The sequence below is a fragment of the Nycticebus coucang genome, chromosome 12 (assembly GCF_027406575.1).
Source record: "Nycticebus coucang isolate mNycCou1 chromosome 12, mNycCou1.pri, whole genome shotgun sequence".
NCBI lineage: Eukaryota > Metazoa > Chordata > Mammalia > Primates > Lorisidae > Nycticebus > Nycticebus coucang.
In genome coordinates, this window is record NC_069791.1 from 51,738,300 (window position 1) to 51,764,089 (window position 25,790).

General features: G+C 44.2%; 1 protein-coding gene and 1 non-coding gene across 2 annotated transcripts; both read left to right on the plus strand.

The window, feature by feature from the left end:
- The first annotated feature begins 6,572 nt into the window (after positions 1-6,572).
- Positions 6,573-6,678, plus strand: LOC128562930 (U6 spliceosomal RNA). Its single transcript, XR_008373625.1, has one exon. It is a non-coding gene; the product is annotated as a U6 spliceosomal RNA (small nuclear RNA).
- Positions 6,679-10,244: 3,566 nt separating this feature from the next.
- On the plus strand, positions 10,245-16,081 carry NANOG (Nanog homeobox). The gene is made up of 4 exons (XM_053556928.1): positions 10,245-10,420; positions 13,020-13,282; positions 15,179-15,271; positions 15,629-16,081. Exons 1-4 carry the CDS (start codon positions 10,270-10,272, stop codon positions 16,046-16,048), a joined length of 927 nt encoding a protein of 308 aa, XP_053412903.1. The 5' UTR covers positions 10,245-10,269; the 3' UTR covers positions 16,049-16,081.
- The last annotated feature ends 9,709 nt before the right edge of the window (positions 16,082-25,790 follow it).

Genomic DNA, 25,790 nt, shown 5'->3' on the forward strand with positions numbered 1-25,790 from the left:
GTCCTGAATTATTGTAAGTATAATACTTCCGTGCAGTATTATTAGAGTCAACAGCTTTATTTTATCCCACACAGCTAATTAGGGCAACAGTTAAGACAAGAGAATTGGCGCAGATTTTTCTTTTTTTTTTTTTGTAGAGACAGAGTCTCACTGTACCGCCCTTGGTAGAGTGCCGTGGCGTCACACGGCTCACAGCAACCTCTAACTCTTGGGCTTACGCGATTCTCCTGCCTCAGCCTCCCAAGTAGCTGGGATTACAGGCGCCCGCCACAACGCCCGGCTATTTTTTTTGTTGTTGTTGTTGTTGTTGCAGTTTGGCCGGGGCTGGGTTTGAACCCACCACCCCCGTCATATGGGGCCGGCGCCCTACTCACTGAGCCACAGGCGCCGCCCCCGGCGCAGATTTTTCTGATTTTTCCCTTCAACCCCAGATCATCCTCGCTTCACCTCACTCAACTCCTCCCACAAGTTCTCCTTCCTCCTTCTCCTACACCTACTGAGAAACAGAGAAGGCCCTTCTCTTCTGGGCCAATGATATCACACTGCTCCAGAGCAATTTTATTAATTTGCTAAACTGCTGTAAGCCTCCCTAGATACTCCTCCCCTGCTTAGGGGCTAGATCTAGGGGTTAAAAAGAAATGACTTTTGGGGCGGCGCCTGTGGCTCATTGAGTAGGGCGCCGGCCCCATATGCCGAGGGTGGCGGGTTCAAACCCAGCCCCAGCCAAACTGCAACCAAAAAATAGCCGGGCGTTGTGGCGGGCGCCTGTAGTCCCAGCTGCTCGGGAGGCTGAGGCAAGAGAATCGCGTAAGCCCAAGAGTTAGAGGTTGCTGTGAGCCGTGTGACGCCACGACACTCTACCGAGGGTGGTACAGTGAGACTCTGTCTCTACAAAAAAAAAAAAAAGAAAAGACTTTTTACTTGGGTCAAAGATCCCCAGAGGGTAGGGTGTGGAAGAGGAAGGAGAAACTACTCTGCTAGTGCTTGGGGTCAGGATTGTTTCTGACAATTGGCTTGAAGTTTTACCCTTCTCAGCTTTTCACAAGGACAACTTAAAATTTGGTACACATAATAATTCAGTTCTCTGGGCCGTGCCTGTGGCTCAGTGAGTAGGGGTGTGGCTCAGTGAGTAGGGCAGCGGCCCCATGTAACGAGGGTGGCGGGTTCGAACCCAGCCCCGGCCAAACTGCAACAAAAAATAGCCGGGCATTGTGGCAGGTGCATGTAGTTCCAGCTACTCGGGAGGTTGAGGCAAGAGAATCGCCTAAGCCCAAGAGCTGGAGGTTGCTGTGAGCTGTGAAGCCACAACACTCTACTGAGGCTGACAAAATGAGACTCTTTAAAAAAAAAAAAAAAATTCAGTTCTCAAATATTAAGAGTCTTTATTTAGACTAGGCACCACTAGCTCAGCAGCGAGGGCGCCAGCCACATACACGTGAGCTGGTGCGTTCAAACTGGGCCCAGCCCTGCCAAACAATGACAACAACAAAAAATAGGCATTATGATGGGCGCCTGTAGTCCCAGCTACTTGGGAGGCTGAGGCAAGAGAATCACTTAAGCCCAATAGTGTGATTTTGCTGTGAGCTTGATACCACGGCACTCTACCAAGGGCAACATAGTGAGACTCTATCTCCAAAAAAAAAAAAAAAGTCTTTATTTGCAGTAATATCCGACAAATCAGAAGCTAAACCACAAATGGGAAATTTGAGGAGTTGTTATTTGACAGTTTTTGTAATTCTCCAATTTTTTTGAATATCAGTGCTTCAGCTATTGGCCATGATTCATTCATTTAATAAGTATTTAAGGAGATTTCTTCCCCCACCCCCACCTACTGCGAAGCACTGCATCCTAGAACAGTGCTGCTCAAACTTTAGTGTGTACAAAAGACAGAGATTCTTCAAAGACAGATGTCTGGGCCACACTCCCAGAGATTCCGATTCTGTAGGTCTGGGGTAATGCCCAGAGCAATAATTTGCATTTCTAAAAAGACTCCCAGGGTGTTCTAATGGTGGAAAAGGAGTCAATGGTGTCTCAGATGTTTTCTTATTAGTTGGATCTTTTATTGAACTTCAAAATTTGTACTCATATGTGGTCAGCGATGAAATAAGACTGGCTGTGGGCTGGGTCGGCCTATAGTCTCAGCTACTTGAGAGGCTGAAGCAAGAAAACCACTTGAGCCCAAGAGTTAGAGATTGTTGTGACCTATGATGCCACGGAACTCTACGAATGATGACAACGTGAGACTCTGTCTCAACAACAATAACAAAAAGAATAGCCATGAACAAAAACAAACAAAAAAGATTGGCCATGAGCAAATCTTAAATTCTTTATTTTTATTTATTTATTTGAGGAACAGAGTCTCCCTTTATTGCCCTCGGTAGAGTGCTGTGTTGTCACAGCTCACAGCAGCCTCCAACTCCTGAGCTTAAGTGATTCTCTTGTGTCAGCCTCCCAAGTAGCTGGGGCTATAGGCGCCTGCCATAACACCTAACTATTTTTGTTGTTGCAGTTTGGCTGGAGCCGGGTCCAACCCGCCACCCTCTGAGCCACAGGCACTGCCCATTTTTATTTATTTTTTATTTTCTTGGATACAAAGTTTTACTTTGTCGCCCTCAGTAGAGTGTTGTGGCATCATAGCTCACAGCAACCTCAAACTCTTGGACTCAAGTGATTCTCTTGCCTCAGCCTCCCAAGTAGCTGGGACTACAGGCGCCCACCACAATGCCAGCTATTTTTTCAAGAGGCGAGGTCTTGCTATGGCTAAGGCTGGTCTGTGAGCTCAGGCAATTTACCCACCTCCAGTGGTGCTGGAGTGGTGTGAGCCACTGGGCCCAACCTGAGCAAAGAAATATCTTGATGTCACTGTCTTTTTTTTTTTTTTTAGGAAGTAACAAGTCTGGCACCAGAGTTGACTTTTAATTTCTCCTTTTTTTTTTTTTTTTTTTTTGTAGAAACAGAGTCTCACTTTCTCGCCCTCAATAGAGTGCCATGGCGTCACACAGCTCACAGCAACCTCCAACTCCTAGGCTTAGGAGATTAGCCTCCCGAGTAGCTGGAACTACAGGCGCCCGCCATAACGCCCAGCTATTTTTGTTGTTGTTGCAGTTTGGCCGGGGCTGGGCTTGAACCCACCACCCTTAGTGTATGGGGCTGGCACCCTACCCAATGAGCCACAGCGCCACCCTTGATGTCACTGTCTTTAAAAAAGAAAAAACAAGCTGCTCGGGAGGCTGAGGCAAGAGAATCGCGTAAGCCCAAGAGTTAGAGGTTGCTGGCGTCACACGGCACTCTACCTAAGGCGGTACAGTGAGACTCTGTCTCTACAAAAAAAAACCAAAAAGATAAAAAAGAAAAAACATTTATTCTGGCCACATTGGGACCCTTATTATAGGAAGGCGAGGGTACAAAAATGGAAAAGAAGTTGAGACATTTTCTAAATAAGTTGTTTTTTTTTTTTTTTTAAATTGCAGTTTGGCCGGGACCGGGTTTGAACTCACCACTCTCAGTATATGGGGCTGGTGCCCTACTCACTGAGCCACAGGCACCGCCCATATGTTTTTTAAATAATCCAAGCATTAAGTGGAGGTTGAGGTAGGGCAGTAGGAAGCCTTGGAGATACCCAGAAAAGGTCAAGTACAGCTTGGGTTGACACATATGCCAAATGTGAACATACCCTTTTGCCTGGAGACACAGGTAATCTCTAAACCCAGGTCTCCTGTGACCCAGGCAATAACAAATTTTTGTTGTTGTTTTTGTTTAGAGATAGGGTCTCACTCTGTTGCCCAGGCAGGAGGACAGTGGCAAGAGCATAGCTCAAAGTAACCTTGAGTTCCTGGGCTCAAGGGACTCTTCTACCCCAGTCTTCTAAATAGCTGGGACTACAGATACACACCAGCATGCCCAGCTAAAGAGAAGTGCTTGGGCCATGCCTGTGGCTCAATGAGTAGGGCACCGGCCCCATACATGGAGGGTGGTGGGTTCAAACCCAGCCCCAGCCAAACTGCAACAACAACAACAAAATAACTGGGCATTGTGGAGGGCGCCTGTAGTCCCAGCTACTCGGGAGGCTGAGGCAAGAGAATCACCTAAGCCCGAGAGCTGGAGAGTGCTGTGAGCTGTGACATCACAGCACTCTACCAAGGGTGACAAAGTGAGACCCTGTCTCAAAAAAAAAAGAAAAAAGTGTTAAAAATACATGTTCTTGGCAAGGTGAGATGGCTCATGTCTGTAATCCTAGCACTCTGGGAGGCCAAGGCCAGTGGATTGCTTGACCTCACAGGATTGAGACCAGCCTAAGCAAGAGTGAGACCCCGTCTCTGAAAAATAGCTGGGCTTTGTGGTGGGTGCCTATAGTCCCACCTACTTGGGAGGTTGAGGCAAGAGAATTGCTTGAGCCCAAGAACTAGAGGTGGCTGTAAGCTACACAACCACAGTACTCTACTGAGGGTGACAAAGTGAAACTCTTGTCTCAAAAAAAAAAAAAATTAATAAATAAAAAATAAAGTCATGGGGTGGCACCTGTGGCTCAAAGGAGTAGGGCGCCAGCCCCATATGCCGGAGGTGGTGGGTTCAAACCCAGCCCCCGCCAGAAACTGCAAAAATAAAAAATAAAGTCATGGCTGGGTGCCCGTACCACAGCGGTTATGGCACCAACCACATACACTGAGGCTGGTGGGTTTGAACCTGGCCCTGGCCAGCTAAACAACAATAACAACTGCAATAAAAAATACCCGTGTGTTGGGTGGGCTACTTGGGAGGCTGAGACAAGAGATTGGGGTGGATGGATTGCTTGAGCTCAGGCGTTCAAGATTAGTCTGAGCTATGATGCCACAGCACTCTACCTAAGGTGACAGCTTGAGGCTCTGTCTCAAAAAAAAAGTATTGGAACCCAATATTTTCTCATCCTTTGCCTAACTTATTAATTTCCTAGAATTTCTTTCCTGTCCTCTCAGCTCAGTTGAGACATCCTTCAGAGCCTCCACTGACTACCCTTCCACCACTGACCTCCTAATATTTGTACTTTTTTTTTTTTTTTTTGTCACACTGGGTAGAGTGCCATGATGTCATCATAGCTCACAGCAACCTGACACTTTTGGGCTGGAGCAATTCTCTTGCCTCAGCCTCCTGAGTATCTGGGACTACAGACGCCTGCCACAATGCCCAGCTAGTTTTTTTTTTTTTTTTTTTAGTAGACAGGGGTCTTGTTCCTGCTTGGACCGGTCTTGAACTCCTGAGCTCAAGGGATCCACCCACCTCAGCCTACCTCAGTGCTGGGATAGCAGCCACCACACCCAGCCCCAATATTTGTACTTTCTTAGCATCCAGCACATACTTCTCCCCGCCCCCCACCAATACTTATCACACAACATTATAATTGTCTTTCTGGTCAATTTTCATCTACTCTATTAAAGTGTTAGCTCATTTTAATGCATCCTCTACCATCCACCAGCCCATTCCAACAAATTCGAAGTCTGACAGCTTCCAAAACATTCTCAACCTTATTCAAATTGCTTTCCTGGGCAAAGAATGTAGTAAGTCTGCCTTCTAGCTACCAGCCCCCTTCCCTTTGGTCTTTCACTCCCGAGGCTCTTCCCCAGACACAATGGGACGGGGTGGGGGGGCATGGGGGAATTCATCTCAGGGTTTTATGCAAAGACCCCCTTTAGTAAAGAACAAAGCTTTTGCTACCTGCCTTTTCCCGAGCTGCGGGCAGACTTACCTTTGTTGAGCTTTGGTGGCCTTGACTGCCCTATTTGCAAGAGTGCTGATAGATAGCCTGGAATCCTGGATTTCAAGTCCTCCCTCCCCACCCCCGCTTTTCTTTTAAAAGAAATCTTCCTACCTCTAACATCTGCCTGAAGCATGGCATACCTAGTTCCACCAGTCTCTACCTGACACCCCTATTCTTACTCTGATCCAGATAGGTGGTCTGCAAAGACGACTTTGAATTTTCTCTCCTTGCTTTCTTTTTTTTTTTTGTAGAGACAGAGTCTCACTTTATGGCCCTCGGTAGAGTGCTGTGGCCTCGCACAGCTCACAGCAACCTCCAACTCCTGGGCTTAAGCGATTCTCTTGCCTCAGCCTCCCGAGTAGCTGGGACTACAGGCGCCCGCCGCAACGCCCAGCTATTTTTTGGTTGCAGTTTGGCCAGGGCCGGGTTTGAACCCGCCACCCTCGGTATATGGGGCCGGCGCCTTACCGACTGAGCCACAGGCGCCGCCCTCTCTCCTTGCTTTTAACTCAGTAATATTCCTGGTCTCACCACTTGGCATCTTGTCATTTTTGTCTTGTGAACAAAAGTCAGCTTGTGTGGGAGCTGAGTCTGCACTCTGGGTGGAGACCCCAGTGGCAGAGAGCAGGGGAGAATGAGTCAAGAGCTGTGTCTTCAAAAACTATATAGTTGGGGCCTCAGTAATATTCCTGGTCTCACCACTTGGCATCTTGTCATTTTTGTCTTGTGAACAAAAGTCAGCTTGTGTGGGAGCTGAGTCTGCACTCTGGGTGGAGACCCCAGTGGCAGAGAGCAGGGGAGAATGAGTCAAGAGCTGTGTCTTCAAAAACTATATAGTTGGGGGCTCACTTCAGCAGTACATATACTAAAATTGGAATGATACAGATAAGGTTAGCATGGCCCCAGCACAGGATGACAGGCAAAAACTATACAATTGGAATTTGCTAAAGGTTTACTTTTAGGGGTGGGAGATTGAAAAAGAACTCTTAGTTTTCTGAATGTTTGATTTGGGAATAGGGAGGAAAATGGACCACTATAGACTACTGTTTATGTCTATAAATATGTTAGTTCTGGAACTCAACTTTAAAAACTTTTGTTTCTTTGAAAAAACATATTCCCTCCACCCCACCTCTACCCTAAATTAATGGAGTGGGGATGGGTTTGTGTTAAAGGACATAACAATATTGCCAGACCTGAGAAGGAAAAACTAAATAAAGAGCCAGAAGAAAAAAGGGCAGAAGTTGACTGTTCATATACCAGGCAACTGGGGAGGAGGGATAGATGTGGAAGTAAACATTGGTTCTGAAGAGAATCTTTTTTTTTTTTTAAAGTGCTGGGACCTGTGCTTTTACAGTCACGAGCAGAGATGAGTTTTTGCTTCTTACATGCTGAGGACTGTACATAAGATCTGCTCAAGTGGGCGGCGCCTGTGGCTCAAAGGAATAGGGCACCGGTCCCATATGTTGGAGGTGGCGAGTTCACACCCAACCCATGCCAAAAACAGCAAAAAACAAACAAAAAACCCCCCAAAACCAAAAAACCTGCTCAAGCTCCGTGATGCTGAGGTTGTGTCACTAAGAAACTATGAAACTCATAAGGGACTCTTTGAGGGTGCTCAGATGCAGGAAGAAAACTGGAGGTTTTTCTTAAGAGTTTGAGTGAAGGGAATCTTTCATAAATCCTGTGTTAATCTTTTTTTTTTGTAGCAACAGAGTTTCACTTTATTGCCCTCAGTAGAGTGCCGTGGTGTCACACAGCTCACAGCGACCTTCAACTCCTGGGCTTAGGCGATTCTCCTGCCTCAGCCTCCCGAGTAGCTGGGACTACAGGCGCCCACCACAACGCCCGGCTATTTTTTGGTTGCAGTTTGGCCGGGGCCGGGTTTGAACACGCCACCCTCGGTAAATGGGGCCGGCGCCCTGCTCAGGGGCCGCTGCCCCCTGTGCTAATCTATTTAGAGGAATATCATTTACCTGGAGTGTATTACCCTTAACCTCCCTTTTTCCAGTGAGGCCAATGTAGAGGTCAATAAATTCCTTTATCTTTATTTATTTTTATTTTTTTGCAGTTTTTGGCCGGGGCTAGTCTTGAACCCCTCACCTCTGGTGTATGGGGCCGGTGCCCTACTCCTTGAGCCACAGGCGCCGCCCCTTTATCTTTATTTTATGTCTAGTAATGTGTCAGATAAGACAAGATATTGTTTTCTTTCTTTCTTTTTTTTTTTTTTGTAGAGACAGAGTCTCACTTTACCGTCCTCGGTAAAGTGCCATGACGTCACAGGACTCACAGCAACCTCTAGCTCTTGGGCTTCCGTGATTCTCCTGCCTCAGCCTCCGGAGCAGCTGGGACTACAGGCGCCCGCCACAACGCCCAGCTATTTTTTGGTTGCAGTTTGGCCGGGGCTGGGTTTGAACCCACCACCCTCGGTATATGGGGCCGGCACCCTACTCACTGAGCCACAAAGGCCACCCAAGATATTGTTTTCATTCTATTGTGTTGTGCACCAAATTCAAAGAAAAATTGCAGGCTTGGCACCTGTAGGTCAGTGGATAGGGCGCAGGAGCCGGCCACATACACTGGGGCTGGGGGTTCAAACCGAGCCCCGGCCTGATAAACAACAATGAAAACTACAACAAAAAATAGCTGGGCGTTATGGTGGGCAACTGCAGTGGAGGCTGAGGCAAGAGAATCTCTTAAGCCCAAGAGTTTGAGGTTGCTGTGAGCTGTGACTCCACGACACTGTACCAAGGTTGACATAGTGAGACTCCATCTCAAAAAAAAAAAAAAGAAAAATTACAAAACAGTAATTTCAGATTTGGTGAAAATCTGGCATTTGGGCACAGAATCCTGATAGAATTTCTATTAACAGCCACCATTTGTAGATTGCTTATGTGCCAAATAGTAGGAATATTTAGTACTTCAATCACTCACACAGAGAAGGTACTTTTGTCCCTACCTACGGATGAAGAAACCGACTAGCTAAAGCAGCTGAATCAAGAGTCTATTGAGTAACTTCTTTTTTTTTTTTTTAGAGACAGAGTCTCACTTTGCTGCCCTCAGTAGAATGCCATGGCGTTGCAGTTCACAGCAACCTCCAGCTCTTGGGCTTAGGCGATTCTCTTGCCTCAGCCTCCCAAGTAGCTGGGACTACAGGCGCCCGCCACAATGTTCGGCTATGTTTTGTTGCAGTTTGGCCGGGGTTGGGTTCAAACTCGCCACCCTGGGTGTATGGGGCTGGCGCCCTACTCACTGAGCCGCAGGCACCGCCCCAACTTTTTTTTTCTTTTAATTCTTATTTATTTATTTATTTATTTGTGGGTTTTGGCCAGGGCTGGGGTTGAACCCGCCACCTCCGGCATATGGGACCGGTGCCCTACCCCTTTGAGCCACAGGCGCCGCCCAACTTTTTTTTTTTTAACTGAGGCAGAGTCTCACTTTTTTGCCCTCTGTAGAGTGCTGGAAAGTCATAGCTCACAGCAACCTCAAACTCTTGGGCTCAAGCGATTCTCTTACTTCAGCCTCCCTAGTAGCTGGGACTACAAGACATGCATCACAATGCCCAGCTATTTTTCTTTGTTTGTTTGTTTAGCAGGCCCAGGCTGGGTTTGAACCCACCAGTCCCAGTGCATGTGGCCAGTTCCCTAACCACTGAGCAATGGGTGCCCAGCTCTATTGAGTAACTTGTATGCAAAAATTAATTTAAAACTTCCTTCCATAGTAACGGCAGATGCATAAGTCAGATCACAGCTCCTTTCTTCTGGCATTTTTATGTATTTTTCTCATTTTTCTTTTTACACTCACTCTTTACTATCTTGAGTGGAAAGTTTGTCCTGGTGGAAACACTTTCCTGTCTGTCTTAAAGCTAAAAATGAGGAGGTGTGGTGGGAGTTGAAAACAAGGACCATTTTAACAAACATCGACTGATACCTCACCTACATGCTGTATGTGTTATATTATGACCTTAGGGTCATCATGAAAGAGGAAAATGGAGCTGCTTTTAAGTTTCTGCCCAAACTAGGCAGATTTCTTTGAGACCCTCAGGGAGCACAAATCAAGAAATCACCTGTTTTAGTGAGAATTTCATTAACCTCAGGAATCGAAGGTACATTGCTGGCTTAAAAGGCACAAATGTGATGAACCCAGAAATCTTCCATTTCGACTTCTTGTCTGGGGGTTCCAGTTTTCAAGTTCCTCCGCCCCGTCCGGGTTACTCCACAGCCACCTTTGCATTTCAATGGCCTTGGTGAGACTGGCAGACAGTATTAACTGAGAATTCACAAGGGTGTGTGGGGGCGTGGGGCTTCCAGGAGGGGAGGGTCTGAGGGGTTAAGAGGCTTCCTTATAAATCCAGAAAGTCCTAGAGTTTACCATTTTGCTGGATTGAGCTGGTTGCCTTCTGCTGTTGTGGAGAGGACGCTCTTCCTCCAGGCCTTTGGATCTTTTTCTGTAGATTCTATTTAGGTATTTTAAGTGTTAGCCTTTTTTTTTTTTTTCCTTTTTAACAGTTCAGCTCTTGAATTTTTTCCCTTCTTAATAATATGAGTGTGGATCCTGCGTGTCCCCAAAGGCTGCCTTGCCCTGAAGCATCTGATTCTAGGGATTCTTCTTCAATGCCTGTGATTTGTGGGCCTGAAGAAAATTATCCATCCTTGCAAATGTCTTCTACAGAGATGCCCTTCACAGAGACTGGTAAGAGAGAAATGAATCCTTAAAAGACCAAGTTCCTTAAGGTAAAGCGGGGGGCCGGGTAGGGGAAGGAATGGGGGTTAAGGAATCTCTCTCCTCTTCAGCAATAATGGCCTATCATTATGAACTGGCGTGGTTATCTTTTAATCCTCTCAACACCCCTCTTTCAATGCAACTTGGTGGCACATGCCTTTACACTTTGTTTCAAGTCTCAGGAGCTGTGGACTGAGATAAAGAACACAGAATTTGGAAATTTGTGCACTGTATATTTGAGAAAACCTGTGAAGCCAAAATGTGTTGTGACAATTAAATGAGGTGCTGTATAAATCTTAATATGGCGTTGGGGGCATAATTATGGTAAATGTTACTGATAGCCAGAAGATCTAACATCACAGCTTGGAGATAAGCATCACATTTTTATCAAGTATGGCATGACAAATCAAGATGAAATTTATATAATTAATCAAAAATGTATATACTTTCAGGGCGGCACCTGTGGCTCAAAGGAGTAGGGCACTGGCCCCATATGCTAGAGGTGGTGGGTTCAAACCCGGCCCCAGCTAAAAACTGCAAAAAAAAAAATTATATACTTTTTACCACAGTAGCATTTGGCTCTTCTCACACTCTTTGGGCAAATGGGTGTTATTGGGCAGTTCTGAGTCTGGGAGCACCTACTTTGCTTAGTTCTCCTAGGTCCCAAGGAAGTGTTGACTGAATTTAATGATAAAGATAATTTCAGAAAGTTTAATCTACTGACAATCAAATATAAAATGGCTAGAAATCCAGTGCAGCTTCAAAACCTAAATAGTAAGTGTGAGGGATATTTGGATATTGTAAAGACGTTTTTGGAAATATACTTTTTGGAAATCAATTTTTTCAGTAGTTAAAAATGAGAATATGAACCAACTTTTACCAAGAATGTCGTCTTTAACATTTATGATAAAAATGTAGTTTACTGGCTTGGTGCCCAATTGCACAGTGGTTATGGCGCCAACCACTTACACTGAGGCTGGCAGGTTCGAACTCCGCCCAGGCCAGCTAAACAACAATGACGACTACAACCAAAAAATAGCCGGGCGTTGTGGTGGGCGCCTGTAGTCCCAGCTACTCGAGAGGCTGAGGCAAGAGAATATCTTAAGCCCAAGAGTTTGAGGTTGCTGTGAGCTGTGATACCATGGCATTCTACCGAGGGCAACATAGTAAGACTGTCTCAAAAAAAAAAAAGTAGGTAGGAAGGTGCTGAAGGTCACATCAGGAAGTTATAGGGAGACTCCATAGGTGGGAATTGGTTGTTTCTCATTCTGACTTGTGTTAACAACCAGTGTATATGCTTTTGAGTATCAGTTTGGTGGTGCTTCCCAGCAATGATATTGGACATGTTACTGATCTCTCTGAGCTCGGTCCAAAATGTGTGAAAAGGAGATGCCAACAAGACTTCTGGATTGATATCATACAAATGTTGGCAAACTATTCAGGGTTGGTTAAGAAATTAGGTATAGCTGAGTGCAGTAGCTCATGCTTATAATCCTAGCACTCTAGGAGTCCAAGGCAAGAGGATCACTTGAGATCAGGAGCTAGAGACCAGCCTGAGCCAAAGCAAGATCCCAATTCTACTAAAAACTAGCCGGCTGCCATGGCTGACGCATGTAGTCACAGCTACTTGGGAAGCTGAGGCAAGAGGATCGCTTGAGCCCTAGAGTTTGAGGTTGCTGTGAGCTACAGTGCACGGCACTCTACCCAGGTGACAGAATGAGACTCCGTCTACAAAAATAAAAATAAATAAAAAATAAAGGACTTAAAATGTTACTGATCACCTAGGTCTGGGGTTGTGGGAATTATAAAAGTGCTGGGATTACAGTAAATTTTTAGTTGTTTTTTTTTTTTTGTAGTTTTTGGCCGGGGCTGGGTTTGAACCCGCCACCTCCGGCATATGGGGCTAGCGCCTACTCTGAGCCGCAGGCGCCGCCCCAAGTAAAATTTTTATTAGAAAGTTTTTTTTTTTTTTTCAGACAAAGTCTCACTATGTCTCCCTCACGGTAGAGTACTGTGCTGTCACAGCTCATAGCAACCTCCAACTCTTGGGCTTAAGCGATTCTCTTGCCTCAACTTCTCAAGTAGCTGGGACTAGGGCGGTGCCTGTGGTTCAGTGTGTAGGGCGCTGGCCCCATATACAGAGGGTGGCGGGTTCAAACTCAGCCCTGGCCAAACTGCAACAAAATAATAGCCAGGCGTTGTGGTGTGCACCTGTAATCCCAGCTACTCAGGAGGCTGAGGCAAGAGAATCGCCTAAGCCCAGGAGTTGGAGGTTGCTGTGAGCTGTGACGCTACAGCACTCTACTGAGGGCAACAAAGTGAGACTCTGTCTCTTAAAAAAAAAAAAAAAAAAAGTAGCTGGAACTGCCGGCGCCTGCCACAATACCCGGCTACTTTTTGTTATAGTTGTCATTGTTTTAGCAGGCCCAGGCCGGCTCAAACCCGCCAGCCTAGGTGTATGTGGCTGGCACCATAACTACTGTGCTATGGGCACCAAGCCTTAATAGAACATTTTAATATTTGAAAACAAGTTTTAGAGAAAAATATTAACTTCATTTGTGCCCAACAGCCTCTCCTCTTCCTACTTCTATGGATCTGCTGGCTCAGGACAGCCCTGACTCTTCCACTAGTCCCAAAGTAAAACAGCCCACTTCTGTAGAGAAGAGTGTAGTGAAGAAGGAAGGTAAGGTCCAGGTCAAGAAACAGAAGACCAGAACCGTGTTCTCTACCACCCAGCTGTGTATACTCAATGATAGATTTCAGAGGCAGAAATACCTCAGCCTCCAACAGATGCAAGAACTTTCCAACATCCTCAACCTCAGCTATAAACAGGTGGGGTTTTGTTTTGTCACTTTAATATGATAAACAAAAATAGGGCATCATAATCATAAATTATATATATTTCACCTCCCATGAAGGACTTCAGGTATGACAGGTATCTGCATTAAAAACGGAAAATCTGGCTCAGCGCCTGTAGCTCAGTGGCTAGGGCCTCAGCCACAAACACTGGAGGTGGTAGGTTCAAACCCAGCCCCGGACCTGCCAAACAACAAAGACAACTACAACAACAAAAAAGCCAGGTGTTGTGGTGGGTGCCTGTAGTCCCAGCTGCTTGGGAGGCTGAGGCAAGAGAATTGCTTAAGTCCAAGAGTTTGAGGTTGCTGTAAGCTGTGACGCCACTGCAGTCTACCGAGCACAACCATAGTGAGACTGTTTCAAAAAAAAAAAAAGAAAATACATTCTAGATATTGAAAGTCAGTATATGAATGATGAAATTGTTACAACATAGTCTATCTCGTGCCATTCTTATTAATTATGGTATTTTTTTTTTTTTACTAAGGAGCAACCCTTTCCAGCATGAACAAAAAAGTTAACCTTTAAGCATGGCAAACTGAATTTTTAAGTTTTGTGAATGTATGCTCAGGTGATTAAAATTCATAATGTGATTCTTATAATATGTTGATTTAGTGTTTTGTAAATGAAGTCAAATGTATTTTCAGAGTACTAATTTTTTTTTTGCAGTTTTTGGCTGGGGCCGGATTTCAACCCACCACCTCCCGTATATGGGGCTGGCACCCTACTCCTTCGAGGCACAGGCACCACCCCAGAGTGCTAATTTTTTTTTTGACACAGAATCTCACTTTCTTGTCCCTGGAAGAGTGTAATGGTGTCATGGCTCACAGCAACTTCAAACTCTTGGGGCTTGAGCAATCCTCTTTCCTTAGCTTCCTGAGTAGCTGGAACTATAGGTGCCCACCAATATCTAGCCAGGCTTCTTGCTCAGGCTGTTCTCAAACTCCTGAGCTCAAGCAACCCACCTGCTTCCCCCAGTGCTGGGATTACAGGCGTGAACCACTGCTCCCAGTCACTTTTTGTTTTTATCTGTTTGCATTTGCTTACTAACAAGGTCAATCATTGTTTATACATTTGAAGGCCACTTTCTAGACCGGGTGCAGTGGCTCATGCCTATAATCCTAGCACTCTGGGAGGCGGAACTAGGTGGATTACTTTGGTTCAGGAGTTCCAGACCAGCCTAGCAAGGGTAAGACCCTATCTCTACTAAAAAGAAAAACTAGCTGGGTATTTAAGTGGGTACCTGTAGTCCCACTACTTGGGAGCCTAAGGCAAAGGGATCTTGAGTTTGAGGTTGTGGTGAGCTACGACACCAGGGCACTGTAGCGCTCTGGGCGCCAGAGTGAGACTCTGTCTCCAAAAAGGAGAAAAAAAAAAGAATATACATATATATATATACACACACACATATATATCTTATATACTGGGTAAATATTGAAATAACGAGAACAGAGGTAGCAATACTGATATCAGACAAAGTAGGTCTGGAAAGGTTTTTTTTTTTTTTTGCAGTTTTTCGCTGGGGCCGGGTTTGAACCCACCACCTCCAGCATATGGGGTCAGCGCCCTACCCCTTTGAGCCATAGGCGCTGCCCAGGTCTGGAAAGGTTAAAAAAAAAAAAAAAGAAGGCGGCACCTGTGGCTCAAAGGAGTAGGGCGCCGGCCCCATATGCTGGAGGTGGCAGGTTCAAACCCACCCCCAGCCAAAAGGCCAAAAACTGCCACCAAAAAAAAAAAAAGGACTAAAAATACTCAAATTTTGTCCCTGAGCTTTAGATAGTTGTAGATGTTAGGAAATGCTAACAGTATGCTTTTATTCAAAATACATGTGTGTTTTACAAGTATTTTATAATTTCCTATCACTTCTTCTGGCAGGTTAAAACCTGGTTCCAGAACCAGCGAATGAAATCTAAGAGATGGCAGAAAAACAACTGGCTAAAGAACACCAACAGTATGACTCAGGCTCAGGTAAGGGAAACCTAATTGTTCTGTTTTTATTTTTGCTTTTGTTTTTTTGAGACAGAGTCTCACTTTGTCTCCCAGGTTTTGGCATCACTCTAGCTCACAGTAACCTCAAACTCCTCTTGGGTTCAAGTAATTGTCCTTCTTCAGTCTCCCAAGTAGGTGGGTCTACAGGTACCCACCACAATTCCCGGCTAATTTTTTATATTTTTACGAGAGGCAGGATCTTAACTGTTGCTTCAAGCTGGAGCGCTTTCAATTAATTACCTTTGGGGTTTGTCCATCCCTGAAGCCTACAATTCTAACCACAGACAATTCTGATTTTCCTGGTGCCCTTTCAGTCAACCCACCATTCTTTTTCAGAAGGCCTCAGCACCCTTGGAATACCCAAGCTTCTACTCTTCCTATCACCAGGCGTGCCTGATGAACACATCCGGAAACCTTCCAGTGTGGAGCAACCAGACCTGGAGCAACCCTAACTGGGGTAACCAAACCTGGAGCAGCCAGTCTTGGAGTAACCATTCCTGGAACAGTCAGACCTGGTGTACCCAAGCCTGGAATAGTCAGGCCTGGAGCAATCCCTTCTTTAACTGTGGGGAGGAGCCTTTACAGTCCTGCCTGCAGGTCCAGCAAAATTTTCTTGCCAGTGATTTGGAAATTGCCTTGGAAGCTGCTGGAGAAAGCCATAATGTAATTCATCAAACCACTAAGTATTTTAGCTCCCCCCAAACCATGGATTCATTCCTAAATTACTCAATGAATATGCAGCCTGAGGATGTGTGAAGATGGGTGTATGACTCAGTCTTAGTGTGAGCAGTGGCTAAATCCTTTCCTCTCAGGGTTTTTCTATTTTATTTTCAGTCTTTTTTTTTTTTTTTTTTTTTGAGACAATTTTACTGTCACCCTGGCTAGGGTGCCATGGTGTTATAGTTAACAGCAACCTCAAACTCTTGGGCTCAAGCAGTCCTTTTACCTCAGCCTCCCAAGTAGCTGGGACTACTAGCGATCACCACGATGCCTGGCGAGTTTTTCTATTTTTAGTAGAGATGGAGTCTCGATTTTGCTCAGGCTTTTCTCAAACTCCTAAGCTCAAGCAATCTACCAATACACCTCAGACTCCCAAAGTGCTAGAATTACAGGGATGCTTGAGCCCCGGTGCCTGGCTAATTTTTTATTTTTTTATTTTGGAGAAACTATTCTGCCTCTGCTCTGGCTCTCAGTGTACCTATTGCAAGACTGGAGTCTAATCAGAGGTTTCAATAACCTTGGCTGCTATGGACAACACGATAGAAGATGTCTCTGGTTGTAGATAAAGTAGTTATAGTAACTAGTTTGGATAGCTTTAGAAAGTAAAAAAATACAAAGATGTGTGAAGGATTATTTCCACTTTCTGGGATTGGGAGGTCTTTTTTTTTTTTCTCACAAGTGAATACTTAAAGGCAAGGATATTTTTTATTTTTATTTCCAATTAATTGTAATTGTCTGTGGTTAGAGTTGAATGCTTCAGGGATGGACAAAACCAAAAGGTAAATTATATAACCATTAGGTCATATCATTTACACATGAAAGGTTAAAGGCAGAGTTGTAGCTGTGTCCTACACTCTGGGAATGTGCCATATATCCCATGCGTTGTACCTGTTGGGTAGGAAGCTACTGAATCCTTTCTCCGTCCCTTTTTGAATTTGAGATTTTCTCTTATGTGGGTCTGTGATTCTTAATCTTCTTGTTTCAAATTGGTATTGAGTACATGTGAGGATTGTTTTTCCATTCTTGTGATACTTAGGAAAATGTTCTCCAAATCCATCCAAGTTGTTGAAAAAGATACAAAATCTCCATCTATTTTCATGGCTGAATAGTATTCCATGGTATACATACACCACAATTTATTAATCCATGTGTTGAAGGGCACATGGATTGTTTTATTTCTGTATCTTTGCTTTGTGAATTATGCTGCTATAAACATTTGAGTACAAATGTCCTTCCTTAGGGTAAAAAGTCTTGGGTAGAAAGCTGGTAGTGGGATTGCAGGTTCAAATGATAGGTTTACTTTTCCTTTTTTGGGGCAAGCATGAAACAAATTTTATTGAGGAAGAGAAAGGTAGATTTATAGAGAGAGAGTAAGAGCAAGAAATGTTTGCCATGGACACCGAATTGGCCTCCACTGCCAGGGAAGTGGACAAAGAGGCCCACTTTTACTTTGAGGAATAGAAGGATTTCCTTATTAAAATCCTCAACTGTCCAGGTGAAGTGTTAGCTAGAATGCACTTCATGGATTTCCTCTGCCTCCTTTTGCTCTGTTTTACTACAACCCTTGATTTGTTCATTCTCTACTGTTTTGTAGAAAGATGTGTTGTTTGGCTGCATTGTGTATCAGTAGCTGTTTGCACAGTCTAAGTACAAATAAATAAAATCCATTTTTCCTGTAGTTGTCTACCCTGGCGTTTCAATGAGTAAAAATGTAGTTAAATATGGTCTTTATATTTTTGATGTGGGCAAAAATAATTAACTGAGGAAATTGCTCTTCTCAAAATGAGTAAATCAAAGGCGAGCAAATATACATTCTAGGTGACTAGTTACACTTGAGCAAATTTATTTCCCTCTCTTTGTGTTTAATTTTATTCAAATGGTATAATTTGTGGTTATTTACAGTTAAAGAAGAGAGCCCTGTTTGGAAAATTAGGAGCAGAGAAGTGGTAAGCAGTGCTCTTAAGTTTGTAAAAGAAGCCAAGTAAAGAGCAGCCTGGGGAGGAAAATACCAGCAGAGGAAGTTACAGAAGGAGGAGCAAAGGTTAAGTAATTGAAAAACTGGGCGGCTCCTGCGGCTCAGTCGGTAAGGCGCTGGCCCCATATACCGAGGGTGGCGGCTTCAAACCCAGCCCCAGCTGAACTGCAACCAAAAAATAGCCAGGCGTTGTGGTGGGCGCCTGTAGTCCCAGCTACTCGGGAGGCTGAGGCAAGAGAATCGCTTAAGCCCAGGAGTTGGAGGCTGCTGTGAGCTGTGTGAGGCCACGGCACTCTACCGAGGGCCATAAAGTGAGACTCTGTCTCTACAGAAAAAAAAAAAGAAAAACTAAGGCAAGAGACTTGCTTGAGCCCAAGAATTTGAAGTTGCTGTGAGCTATGATGCCAGAGCACTCTATTGGGGACAACAAAGTGAGACTCTTATCTCAAAGAAAAAGAACTATTGGGTAATGGTGATTAAGAGGAAAAAAGACTGGCCAGGCATGGTGGCACATATCCTATAATCCCAGGTACTCTGAATTTCAGAAGGCCAAGGCCCAAGTTCAGGACCAGCTTGAGCTCTATAGTGAGATCTGTCTTACGTTAAACAAGACACATGAGATACAGTCTTTATTCCAGAAACTTAATATATAGTTGATATCTAAGAAGGTAAAAGTTCATTCTCAAAAGCTAATAAACATTAAAGCAAAGATTTTCACCATCAGAAGAGGTTTGAGAATTGGAGAGACGCAAACCTAACTTAAGGCTTTCTTCATTTTCTTCCTGAAGACACATGGATGGTACTTCCAATATTATATTTTATTACCTTTTAGCTTTTTTTTTTTTTTTGTAGAGACAGAGTCTCACTTTACTGCCCTCGGTAGAGTGCCGTGGCGTCACCCGGCTCACAGCAACCTCCAGCTCTTGGGCTTATGTGATTCTCTTGCCTCAGCCTCCCGAGCAGCTCGGACTACAGGCTCCCGCCACAACGCCCGGCTATTTTTTGGTTGCAGTTTGGCCGGGGCTGGGTTTGAACCCACCACCCTCTGTATATGGGGCCAGCGCCCTACTCACTGAGCCACAGGCGCCGCCCTATTCCTTTTAGTTTTAAAATTCACTTGCACCTGAAGGAAAAAAATCTCTAGATTGAATTTACCGGGTTCTCTACATTTTACAATATGGATGCAGGACTCAGAAGTGGGAGGAGCAGTGGCCTTGCTTAGGGAATTCCAAGCCCCTGTTCTCTGGTAAAGGACAAGGCTAATTCTGCTTTAAACAATCTTAACTATTCAAAAAACCTTGTGTCACAGGAAAAAACAGTTTGTGACTGCAAACCAAAGGCAAAGGCAGACAACAGCCAGACAGCAGGAAAATGGGGGAGGGCCTCCTGGGGCCCTGTGGGCCTGACTCACGAGGGAGATAAAGGGAATTTGTTAAATAAAGAAGTTGATTGGGTACACAAAAGCTTCTGGCAGGAAGTTGGTTCGACTAAGGATACCAAAAACTAGGAATTTGAATAGGTTGCTTGGTGTGAGGCTGCAGTGAAACCTTATTGAAAAGAAGCTGCTGCCGGTGAACTTCTCCTTAAGCCATTCCTGGTTTCTGGGTAGTTGATGTAAACTCTTGCTCCTAAAAGAAAGTGCCCTTGAGGATTTTAAAAGATTACCTGGGAAATAACTTCAGTGCTATGCTAGCATTGCTTCTAATTATACCACTAAGAAAGACATTAAGAAACAAAAGCTCACACAGATCAAATGAAGATGCTAGAATCATACTAAAATCAATTAACCACACAAGGCACCATGCACAGGGAACAAGAGGATATATTTATGTATTTAGGTTAAAGTGCATGTGGGGTAGAATGGGAAACTATTGATTTGGCTTGTCTGATGCGCCAGCCAACTCCGTTGGTGGTGTCATCACAAAAAACTAAAGATGAGGACCAAGGATGAGAACTGCAGAGCCCCAAGAGATGTACCTGGACGAATTCTATGTGAATGCTCTGTCGGAGATATTAAAAGGCAACTCCTCTAGGACACACAAGTATTTCCCCTTGGCTCAGTGAGCAGCTATGGAATTCATTTGCATTATTTGAGCAACACACAGGTAGGTCTGGAATGGATGTCCATCAGTGGGTGGCCAACTTAAGAGCGGTGGATGTTGCATGCCCACTGGCACATTGGGTAGTTAGTGATACACAGAGCAAGCGCATTGGCTATTGCTCCTAATTCCATCCCTTTTTGGGTTCTGTGTTTGCTTAGCTGAATGTGTCTTATAGGTTAATAACTTATCTATAATTAATGTGTCTTATGAGTTACACAAATTCCTATTTGATTTTTCTTCCAGAGCCAAAGTGAACATTCTCAGACAATATAGAAAATGAGAATTACACCAGATCAGCCAGACAGTAGAATTAAGAAGAGTAGAAACTACACATAGAATTGAGAAAGCCTAAATCTTTCCTTTTTTTTTTTTTTTTTTGCAGTTTTTGGCCAGGGCTGGGTTTGAACCCACCACCTCCAGCATATGGGGCCAGCGCCCTACTCCTTTGAGCCACAGGTGCTGCCCTGCCTAAATCTTTCCTAATTCTTAGCCTCTCCTGTATGCCAAAGCTCATTTCTTTTTAAACTTTTACTTCTTAATTTTTATTTCAGTAGAATTACTCCTGGTTGTGCATGGTAGCTCATGCCCGTAATCCTAGCACTCTGGGAAGCCGAGAAAAAAAAAGTTGGGCATTGTTGCAGTCACCTATAGTCCCAGCTGCTTGGGAGGCTGAGGCAAGAGAATCACTTGAGCCCAAGAGCTTGAGGTTGCTGTGAGCAGTGACACTACAACTCTCTACTGTAGGCAACAAAGTGAGACTCCGTCAAAATAAATAAATAGAAATAGAAAAATTAGCCAGGCATTGTGATAACTGCCTGGAGTCCCAACTACTCAGGAGGCTGAGGCAAGAGAAGTATTTGAGCACAAGAGTTTGAGGTTGCTGTGAGCTGTGACATCACAGCACTCTAGCCAGGGAAACAGAATGAGACTGTCTCAAAAAAAAAAAATTTCTCCTTTTGAACAAAATCTTATTTAATTTCCACATGCTTCCTGAGCCTCAGAATCTATCATCATACCTAACATTCTCAAGTTGTGGAAAGCTTTACAGGTTCCTTTGGAGCTCCCCACAGAACTGTTACACACAATGCGTCAGTTCCTCATCCGTTCCTATGTCATGAGGTCCATAAGAATGGTTCCTTTTAGCTACTCAGATGCTACATTGTTTTAATTGCCATCTCTGTCAGGATAAGAGAAATATGATTATTAATTCTTTTTTTTTTTTTTTTTTTGTAGAGACAGAGTCTCACTTTATGGCCCTCGGTAGAGTGCCGTGGCGTCACACAGCTCACAGCAACCTCCAACTCCTGGGCTTAAGCGATTCTCTTGCCTCAGCCTCCCGAGTAGCTGGGACTACAGGCGCCCGCCACAACGCCCGGCTATTTTTTGGTTGCAGTTTGGCTGGGGCCGGGTTTGAACCCGCCACCCTCGGTATATGGGGCCGGTGCCTTACTGACTGAGCCACAGGCGCTGCCCTTTTTTTAATAGTTTTATTGTGTCGCCCTTGGTAGAGTGTGGCGTCACAGCTCACAGCAACCTCCAGCTCTTGGGCTTAGGCGATTCTCCTGCCTCAGCCTCCCAAGTACCTGGGACTACAGGCACCCGCCACAACAACCGGCTTTTTTTGGTTGTTGTTGCAGTTTAAGTACTATAGGTCAGGATACGCTGAGTATTCTTACGTCACTTGCATCTTTTGTAAGAATAACAAGTAATAAGGTGAGTTCCAATTTGGAGGAAAATGCCTTGAGGAGTACCTTACATTTTCACAGCACTTAATTACATGGGAAAATATTTATAGACTGTATTTCACTTGATCCTTAAACTACATTCTGATATTAACTATCATTTGTGTGTAAAGAAACTAAAAGTCTGGACACTTACATAATGCATCCAATGTTGTATTGCCTTCTCTTCACAGAGTTGACTATGACATATTCTGTCTCCTTTAAGAAGCTGCCCTGCCCCCTCTTCAATCCACCGTAATTGATTTTCTGTCCTTACTGAACTATAGTGATAAATTAAGCTAAAATTTTTTTTTTTTTTTTTTTTTTTGTAGAGACAGAGTCTCACTTTATGGCCCTCGGTAGAGTGCCATGGCCTCACACAGCTCACAGCAACCTCCAACTCCTGGGCTTAAGCGATTCTCTTGCCTCAGCCTCCCGAGTAGCTGGGACTACAGGCGCCCGCCACAACGCCCGGCTATTTTTTGGTTGCAGTTTGGCCGGGGCCGAGTTTGAACCCGCCACCCTCGGTATATGGGGCCGGTGCCTTACCGACTGAGCCACAGGCGCCGCCCTAAGCTAAAATTTTTTAAAAATCACTCAAGACCTGATGTGGTGGCTCACGCCTGTAACCCCAGCACTCTAGAAGGTTGAGATGGATGGATTCCTTGAGCTCAGGAGTTTGAGACCAACCTGAACAAAGAGAGGCCCCTAAAAATAAGAATTCATCCTTAATCATTCAATAAATTTTGTTTGTTTGTTTTTTAGAGACGGAGTCTCACTTTGTTGCCCCTAGTAGAATGCTGTGGCATCACAACTCACAGCAACCTCCAGCTCTTGGGCTTAGGCTATTCTCTTGCCTCAGCCTCCCGAGTAGCGGGGACTACAGGCACCTGCCACAACGCCCGGCTATTTTTTTGTTGCAGTTTGGCTGGGGCTGAGTTTGAACCCACCACCCTCAGTATATGGGGCCGGCGCCCTACTCACTGAGCCACAGACGCCACCCTCAATAAATATTTGTTTATCCTTACTGGGTATCAGCTATTTTGTTAGGTGTTATTATAGAGTTTCCTGTCCTGTTGGAGACATAAATGGTTAAATTCTTTGACCTTGGATATTACCTTAGTTGACTAAAGTAATATTTATCCCAATACCGTGGCTATGTGGGTCATGAGTGCTGTACCCAGTGCCATAACCACTTTAAATACATTATCTCATTTAATTTTCATAAAACAAATGAGATGTTATCCCTTTCTAGTCAATGAGCGTTAGAACATGAATAAAAGGGCGGTGCCTGTGGCTCAGTGAGTAGGGCGCCGGACCCATATACCGAGGGTGGCGGGTTCAAGCCCGGCCCCGGCCAAACTGCAACAAAAAAATAGCCGGGTGCTGTGGCGGGCGCCTGTAGTCCCAGCTGCTCAGGAGGCTGAGGCAAGAGAATCGCGTAAGCCCAAGAGTTAAGAGGTTGCTGTGAGCCATGTGATGCCATGGCACTCTACCGGAGGGCAGTACAGTGAGACTCTGTCTCTACAAAAAAAAAAAAAAAAAGAACATGAATAAAAGCTTCCCAATGAACACACACCAAAGATCTGATTCTAGAACCCTTATTCTTAGCTCTACTTCTATACAAGCTTATTTCCATTTCACAGCCTTGACAAAAACCTCCATTATTAGTATTTATATTTCTAATTACATTACACCCTTTTATTTATTGAGAGAATCTCACTTTGTCACCTTGGGTAGAGTGCTGTGGTGTCCTAGCTCACAGTAACTTCAAACTCTTGGGCTCAAGTGATTCTATTGTTTCAGCCTTCCATAGCTGGAACTACAGGCACTCATCACAACATCTGGCTATTTTTAGAGCCGGGGTTTTGCTTGTGCTCAGGCTGGTCAGCCAATCTACCCGCCGTGACCTCCCAGAGTGTTAGGATTAAAGGCCTGAGCCACTCTGCCTGGCTACACTACACTCTAAAAAAAGGTAATTCTTGGTTAGGCATGAAGGGTCATGAGATTCTGAGGACGATGGACTGCTTGAGGCCAAGAGTTCAAGACTAACCTGGGCAACAAAGCCAGACCCCACTTCTACAAAAAATAGTAAAATAAAGTGGGCAAGGGGGTGGGTGTCTGTGGTCTTGGTTACTTAGGAGGCTGAGGTAAGAAGATCACTTGAGCCCAGGGGTTCAAGGCTGCAGTGAGCTATGAAGATGGTACTGTTCAGGGTACAGACTTCATCTTTTATTTATGTATTCATTTATTTATTTTTCTTTTTGAGGCAGAGTCTCTGTCACTCTGGGTAGAGTGTCATGGCATCATAGTTCACGGCAACCTCAAACTCTTGGACTCAAGTGATCCTCTTGCCTCAACATCCCAAGTAGCTGGGACTACAGGTGCCCACCATAACACCCGGCTAGTTTTTTTTTTTTTTTTTTTTTAGTAGAGTCAGAGTCTCGCTCTTGCTCAGACTGGCCTTGAACTCCTGAGCCAGGGTGCTAGGATTACAAGTATAAACCACAATGGCAGGCCAAGACCTCATCTTTTAAAAACAAGAAAAAAAAATTTCTATTGCCTAGCCATCTGAATGCCTCTTCCATTTTACTTGCCTTTGTATGGGCTTCTCTTTCTCCATTAACTATGAACAGTGGTAATCCTTAGGATCTGTCTTCAGATCTGTTCTTGTCTCAGTCTTCATGCTTTGCCTTTGTTTTTCTGCTTAGTACCTCTAAGGCCTCTGGGCTCGTTCTGTTAATCTTGCCAAAGGTTTATTGATTTTGTTTATCTTTTTGAAGAAACAACTTTTCTGTTTCTAGTTACTCTGGCCAAAGGTACATAAAAAGGCTTTATGTATATGCATGCATCATACATAAATAATCAAATGTCTGTGTTTTAAAATGAAGTACAGCTAATGACACATATGTGCTCTCTCTGTAACTTCGGAAATTGCACTACTAGGTAAAATTCCAGGGCTGTTTTATAAGCTTTGTCTACTAGGTAAAATTCCAGGGCCATTTTATAAGCTTTGTCTTAGCACCCACATGTTATCTAATTAATACAAAGTTCTAGGTAGGTTTTCTAGTTAATCTTTGTAATGACACAATGGAACATTTAGGGTTGTTACCCTAAATTAGAAACATTAATGATAGGCAATTATTAAATTCATGAGAGCATGATATAATCATGTCTCTAATTAAAAAAAAAATTGATACTCAATTAAAACTCTTTAGTACTATCTGAATAATGCATTAGTAGTGAATATTGGTACTATTTTAAAACTGGAATTTCTATCATGCTTATTATTCGTGATAACATATTTAATATGTTGTTTTATAGAAAACGTTTTAAAAAATGCAGTTTTTGTTGGTTATTTGTGTGTGTGTGTTTATTTTGAGACATAGCCTCCCTCTGTTGCCTACTCTGGAGGGCAGTGGCATTGTGATAGTTCACTGCAACTTCAAGACCTGGGCTCAACTCAAACAATCATCCTGCCTCAGATTCCTGAGTTACTGCGACTACATGGATGCAGTATCATGCCCAGCTTATTAGAGATGGGGCCTTGCCATTTTGCTCAGGCTTGTCTCAAACTCCTGACTTCAAATGACACTTCTGCCTTAGTATCATTTGAAAGCAGTCATTCCCAAAGTGCTAGGAGTACAGTTGTGAGCCACTGCATTTTACCTTTTTAAGGAACCAACTTTCCTGTCTTTTTTTTTTTTTTTTTGGTTTTTGGCCGGGGCTAGGTTTGAACCCGCCACCTCTGGCATATGGGACCGGCACCCTACTCCTTGAGCCACAGGCGCCGCCCCAACTTTCCTGTCTTTAGTTAATCTTCTAGGCTCATTCTGTTCCTGAACCTGTATCTGCAATTCTCAGGTTCCAGACATATCTGCCTTCTTGGTATCTCTATTCACATTGATCTGTTCTGAGACTCAGTTTCCTTATGTGTAAAATTAAGATGAGTAATCATTTTCTCGTTCTCTTATGGTAAG

Coding starts and splice junctions, on each gene's coding strand:
- NANOG (XM_053556928.1), top strand. CDS start 10,270: ATGAGTGTGGATCCTGCGTGTCCCCAAAGGCTGCCTTGCCCTGAAGCA. Junction 13,283..15,178: donor TCAACCTCAGCTATAAACAG/GTGGGGTTTTGT, acceptor TTCTTCTGGCAG/GTTAAAACCTGGTTCCAGAA. Junction 15,272..15,628: donor ACAGTATGACTCAGGCTCAG/GTAAGGGAAACC, acceptor ATTCTTTTTCAG/AAGGCCTCAGCACCCTTGGA.